This window comes from Rhincodon typus, chromosome 19 (assembly GCF_021869965.1).
Source record: "Rhincodon typus isolate 14 chromosome 19, sRhiTyp1.1, whole genome shotgun sequence".
NCBI classification, from domain to species: domain Eukaryota; kingdom Metazoa; phylum Chordata; class Chondrichthyes; order Orectolobiformes; family Rhincodontidae; genus Rhincodon; species Rhincodon typus.
Genome location: NC_063350.1, coordinates 44,346,323 through 44,352,322, shown reverse-complemented (window position 1 = coordinate 44,352,322; position 6,000 = coordinate 44,346,323). Strand labels below are relative to the sequence as shown.

General features: G+C 41.1%; 1 protein-coding gene across 1 annotated transcript in view; it reads right to left on the bottom strand.

The window, feature by feature from the left end:
• The window catches only part of LOC109915741 (protein-glutamine gamma-glutamyltransferase 2-like), a 36,731-nt gene that overhangs the window by 3,217 nt on the left and 27,514 nt on the right, over positions 1 to 6,000 (bottom strand). The window contains exons 11-12 of the mRNA XM_020515411.2: positions 3,695 to 3,855; positions 1,446 to 1,582 (exon numbers count right to left, since the gene is read on the bottom strand). Of these exons, the coding sequence (XP_020371000.2) occupies positions 1,446 to 1,582; positions 3,695 to 3,855 (298 nt within the window). The remainder of the gene's footprint in view (positions 1 to 1,445; positions 1,583 to 3,694; positions 3,856 to 6,000) is intronic.

Here is a 6,000-nt window from a genome sequence, read left to right as displayed (position 1 = left end):
CCAGCTCTGCACCTTGTTATCTTAGTTACACGTGGCAGATTCTTGCTGTTAGTTAGGGATTTAATTCCCCCAAGTCTTCCTAAGATCAGGGTATTTCTTCCTCATTCATAGGATGAGGGCATCTCTGGATATGTCAACATTTATTGCTCATCCTCAATTGCCCAGAGGGCAGTTAAGAGTCAACCACATTGCTTTGGGTCTGGAGTCACATGTAGGCCAGAATTCCCTCCCTAAAGGACATAGAGAACCAGATAGGTTCTTCCGACAATCGACAACAGTTTCATTGTCATCCTTAGACCCTTAATTCTAGATTCTTTATTCAATTCTAATCCATGGCAGGATTTGAACCCAGGTACCAGAATATTACCTGAGTTTCTGGATTAATAGTCTCACAGTAATATCACTAGGCCATTGCCTCTCTGAGGCTGACTCGGACAATCTCAGATTTTGGTCAGGTCTCCGCCCATGTTCCCTCTAATTACTTTTGCCGCTGCAGGGACCCCCAAGGTTCAGGTGTTACAGCGAATTCCAGAATCTGAAGTCAGAGTGCTCGCATGCCAGTTGGCCGTGAGCAAGATATGTGCAGACCCTCCGAGAAGTTGTATAGTGACAGTTAAAAAGGAGCATTAGCCTCAGCTACCTTCATTAAATTCTGTCCTGTCAAGAAAAGGACAGCAATCTCCAACAACACTGAAAGTAATCCTGCTGCACCTTTTAAATTTGCTGGATGTAACAGGTTTTGTTATTTATGGATAAATGAGACAATGAGAGCATTGAAAACACAACATTATTATGACTAACGTTATTACAGACTAGTCCCATATAAAATTTATGGTGGCACAAGTGGTAAGTGGTGCAGCCTTGGGAAGATCTGAGGAAACCCATGTAAAAGGTTTGCAAGATTCCACACATCTCATGCTATAATTCCATGGCACACTGATTTGGAGAAAAGAATGGGACCAAAATAAGGCAGATTCCAAATATATCTGGGAAATTTTGTTTTCTCAAATGCTGGCTGAACAACCAAAATTGGCAACTAGGCAGAAAGGCCATCCTCTTGCACACGACCCTCTGAGAGAAAAAGATTTACCTCATCTCTGTTTTAAAGGAGCAACTCCCCCAAGTTTGATGCTGAGGTCTTAATTTTTGCCAATGAAGAAACATCCTCTCCACAACAAACCCGTTAGTACCTCTCAGGATGTATATGTTTCAATCAAATTGCTTCTTAAACTTGTAAAATCCAGCAGATAAAAGTTCACCTGTACAACCTTTCAGCTTAAGACTAAATGCCTAGTCCAGGTATTAGTCCGGTAAACCTTTTCTGAACTGTTTCCAACATATTTACATCCTTCCTTCAATAAGCTGACCAGTAAAATTATCAGGTCAAATAAAATGTCATCAAAAGCCAGATACTGGAGATACATTTTAAAAGATTCTTTACTTACTGTACTACCAGTTCATCCTTAATCAGACCTGCTCCTTCAAGAGTCATGACACAATTCTTCAGACTATCAGGAATGGTGTTCTGAAAGCTGATCTCTACGTACACAACTTTATTCACCATAACGTGGGTACTCGACACCTAATGAAATAAATCAATTTTAAATATATTGAAACTATCCTTCATTCACTTTGAACAAGCAAGATTAATAATTACATGGCCTTTTACATACATCTCACGTGTGACATAATACTTGGAATTAAACAGAAGTCTTCCCAACCTATAAATGCTGTGTTACACAATGTGGATTTAGATTCAGATATTTTCCAAAGTACTACATAACATGCTGGCAAAGGTCAGCTAACAATTCACAAGGAGAAAATATAGTTGTCCCTCCTACATTGACCATTCAAGGCCATTAGTGTCTTTTCAGGCAACTTGTCTGTGAAGGCAACCATCCTTGACATTGGCAGTTAAGGCCTTCAGGGACAAACAGGCACGTAACAGGTGAAAGGCCCAGCCCTACAGAATCTAGTTAGCGTACTGTGCTTTGCTTTTCAGCATTTCTACTACTAAATACATGTTGTGAATGCTGATCAGGAGCAAGAACAGTAGGAATGGGAAAAGGATGTTCTGTCCCTCGGATCTGGTCTGCTATTTAACTAGTTCAAGGCTGGTTTGCACTTCAACTCAGTTTTCCCACCTTTGCTTCCTGTTTCTGATGAAGGGTCTAGGCCCGAAACATCAGCCTTCCTGCTCCTCTGATGCTGCTTGGCCTGCTGTGTTCATCCAGCTCTACACCTTGTTATCTCAGATTCTCCAGCATCTGCAGTTTCTACTATCTTTGCTTCCTGTTTGTTTGCTAAGGGTTTCAAACAACAAACTATTTCAGTTCTGGCAGATACTATTCCCTTCATCTCCATAACCTTTCGGGAGATAGCATTGCAAATTTCTGCTACACTTTGAGAGAGAAAATGTGTAAAATTGCTCATTGTGGGTTTTTTTTGGGGTTGTGCATGTTAAGCACAGATTAATCCCATAATAAACAATGAGAAATTGGGCAATGTATGTCAATGATGAGCTATATATTTTGTATGACAAATGTTTCGGCTAGCTTCAAACACTGTATCCAGTTCCTCATCCAGTTCCACTCCTTAGCTCAACAACTGTTGAAATACTTATTTGTTACCTCTGGGGTTTACTATTCTAATGCAGTCCTACCTGCTGTAAACTTAAAATCCTGTTTATGACACCCTGCTTCCTGTTTCCTTATTCACATCAAGCCTCACCTATCCCTCATCCGTCTGTTCATTGAGCAACATTGGCTTATGGTCAAGCGACACTCTAATTTTAAAATTCTCAGCCTTGTTTTCAAAACCTCCATGTATTTTTCTAATCCATCCGACAACGGCACCCATCTAATTTTGGGCACTTCAATATCTCCAATTGTAATTACGCCACAACTGGCAGCCATGCCTTTGGATCCCAAGGCCATACACTCTGAAGTTGCATCCCTAATATGCTTTGTCTTTCTATCGCTGCTTTGTTTAGAATACTCCTCATAATCTCCCTCTTTGACCAAGCTCTTAGCCACCTGGCCAAAGATTATTAATACTGTTTCCATGTCTAAAAATGTCAAATTTTGCTTTTAATTCTGTGAATTAAGTTTGGTCATTTTATGATGTTAAATACACTAGTAACTGCAATGTAAGGGCTCTAGGGTCCATGAAATGATGTCACAGGGTTGATCCCCGTTGGGCATAAATAGTAGAGTATGGGCAGAGTTATTTCAATAGAGATTGAAGATATAGAAAATTTGAACAGAGAGCACATGTAGCAAACAGTCTTAATGATGTAACCGTAACATTACAGCCTGGTATATCTTGAGCTAACATTTTTTAATTGTATTTAGTATTAATATGCAATAAATGGAGTTCCTGAAAAGCAGAAGTCAGAAGACAATTCTTGTCTCTGCCTCCCTCTTAAGCAGTCTGTATTGAACAAAAACCCAACTCATGGGTCTAGGCACAAGCCCGCATGACAAAAGAACACATACAAGTTGCTGTTCTTGTTTTGCAAACTTGAGTAACGATCTGATATCATAATGTTCACCACTGTGACTAAATCCACAAATGTAAAATCTGTCCTTATGTAATAGGTCAAAAGAAATTTGAACTCTGAATAAATGTTCCTCAATCAGTGTTGGATTCCATGGTGGAGATTCAATGAGCTGGAAACATTCTTCACCATTACCTTAATACTTAGGGAAGGGTTGATCAGAGAAATGTCTTTTACTGCAGATGCACTGGTCTTTGACTTTACATCAGTTACTACAGACATCAGCTTCATCACGTTGAACATGTCAGGGAACAAACCATATTCTTTGTAATTTATTTTCAAAGGGATTTCCAAATCTTAAAATAGGAGGCAAGGAAAAAAGAAAGTGTAAAATTGAGGTGTTTAAACTTTTAAGAATTAAATCACAGTACATGAATAAAAATGGTACATTACTAAAAATATGGATTAACATTATAAAAGACCCTACCCAAATCAACTCTCTTTGCTGACATTGCTGGTGGATATGGGAACTCATTGCAAGGAGAAATAATACTTTAGACAAGTTATTACAAAGCATCCACCCTCAGCAACGCAATTTAATAAAAACCAAAAGAACTGCGGATGCTGTAAATCAGGAACAAAAACAAAAGTTGCTGGAAAAGCTCAGCAGGTCTGGCAGTATCTGTGAAGGAAAGAAACAGAGTTAACGTTTCGGGTCCGGTGACCCGAAGGGTTCTGAGGAAGGGTCACCGGACCCGAAACGTTAACTCTGCATTCGTGAAGGAGAAAACAATTTAATGGTCTATACATCTGGAATCCGAGGAGGATCATGTGTTTTTCCCATATGGGGTGAAACAGCTTTTCATCCACCATGTGCCTAACTACAGTCAGTGGGGTCAAAATCTATTCTAAATATGTAGAGGTCTACATTCCAGCATTTAGCCCATAGTCTGGAAAGTTAAGTCATTTCAAGTGCTCATCCAAGTACTGTTTAAAGGTTGCAATGTTTCCCACCTCAACTACCCACCCAGGCAGTGCATTTCAAATTCTTGGTAAAAGATGTTTGTGTCAAAACTATCAAGATCATCTCATCACATCTTGTATGTTTTTCTCAAATGATATGGCAAGATTCCTGCTAGGCAAATGTAAGGCCTCCATTAATGGTCGTTATTACTTATTACACCTCAGGTTGCAATCTTACTGAGAACTCAACTCGCAAACCGGCCATTGGAAAAACTCAGCATGGAAACCAGAGCAAATTCAACTCATTGTTTGCTTCAAGAAGCCTCCATGATGGATATGAGCGCCAATATTTGTACCACATCTCTGATCCACTTAAGGGATACTTCGACAATTCAATGCTGCACATCGACCTGCATTTTTCTTGATAGCTATTGGTGTAGCAAGGACACTTTGTACTCAAGGGCACACACACAGCTCACGGATTGAACCAGGCTGTATCTCAGGCTGCTCACTTTGGTCTCACAGTGCTCACTTACTCTGAATCCACCTGGATGCTTTCGGTATCCATGTTTTGCACAGTATTTCCTTTTTGGGCATTGCCCCCTCAGCCAGAGATACCTAGCTTATATTACTGCTGTCTTGTCTTGCTGTTTAGTGCAGACAAAAAGCCAGAAGTTTTACCACTGTTGCCAGCAGGCCTCAGTCCAATTCAGGGGGATCATCTTCACTCAACAGGTCTTGGCATAGTAAGTCAAGGGCAGCCCCCTATACCAGTCCAGGTCCTGTTTGTGGCTGTCAGAGTCAGAATTCTCTGCTAATAAAGGGTGAGGACCCGAATTATGGTATGAGCGTAAGCAGGTAACATACTAAATATATTGGCGATAGATCAGGAGCCTTGGTGGGAGGTGGGAACCAGTAGCAGAGGTACAATGAGTGTAAGGTATCAGAAAAAGATGGTGGCCAGAGTATAGAAGGTTATTGCCCTTCTTTCTACAGGGCTGGGCATTCCTTCAGATGCTGACATTGCCCTGAACCAGGTAGAAACCTCAGACCAGGCTGGCATGTTCTAGTGTCATGGCCTCCACTGCTGGTCCTGGGGGAAGAGGAAGTCCCATCTGTGTACCACCTTTCCAGCAAGAGCTTCAAGACCATGCCTGCACGGTGGGCTGTATATTGTTTCCGGTCTGCCATATAGAGGACAAAAATCAAGAACCATGCAGGGCAGCTCCAGAAGAACAGTGCATGTCTGGGTACACAACGCTGTCGGGGATGCTGGTCCACTCTCCATTGAGTGGGGAGTTGCTCTGGGAATGGGGTGTGGTAAGATGGGGTGGGAGTTGGATGTGTTACTCACTGTAAGAGATGAAATGGTAATTACTGCAGTGAAAAAGCTTGCTTGGCTGCGCAATGAGAATCACTCCACTAAACTCAATGCCACTTACCCTTAGCCAAAAACAAAAACTGTACGATTCAGCCCAGAGTTGACATTGCAGGCTAATGACTTTTCATCAGTTCTGATGGAAGATCATTGACCTGAA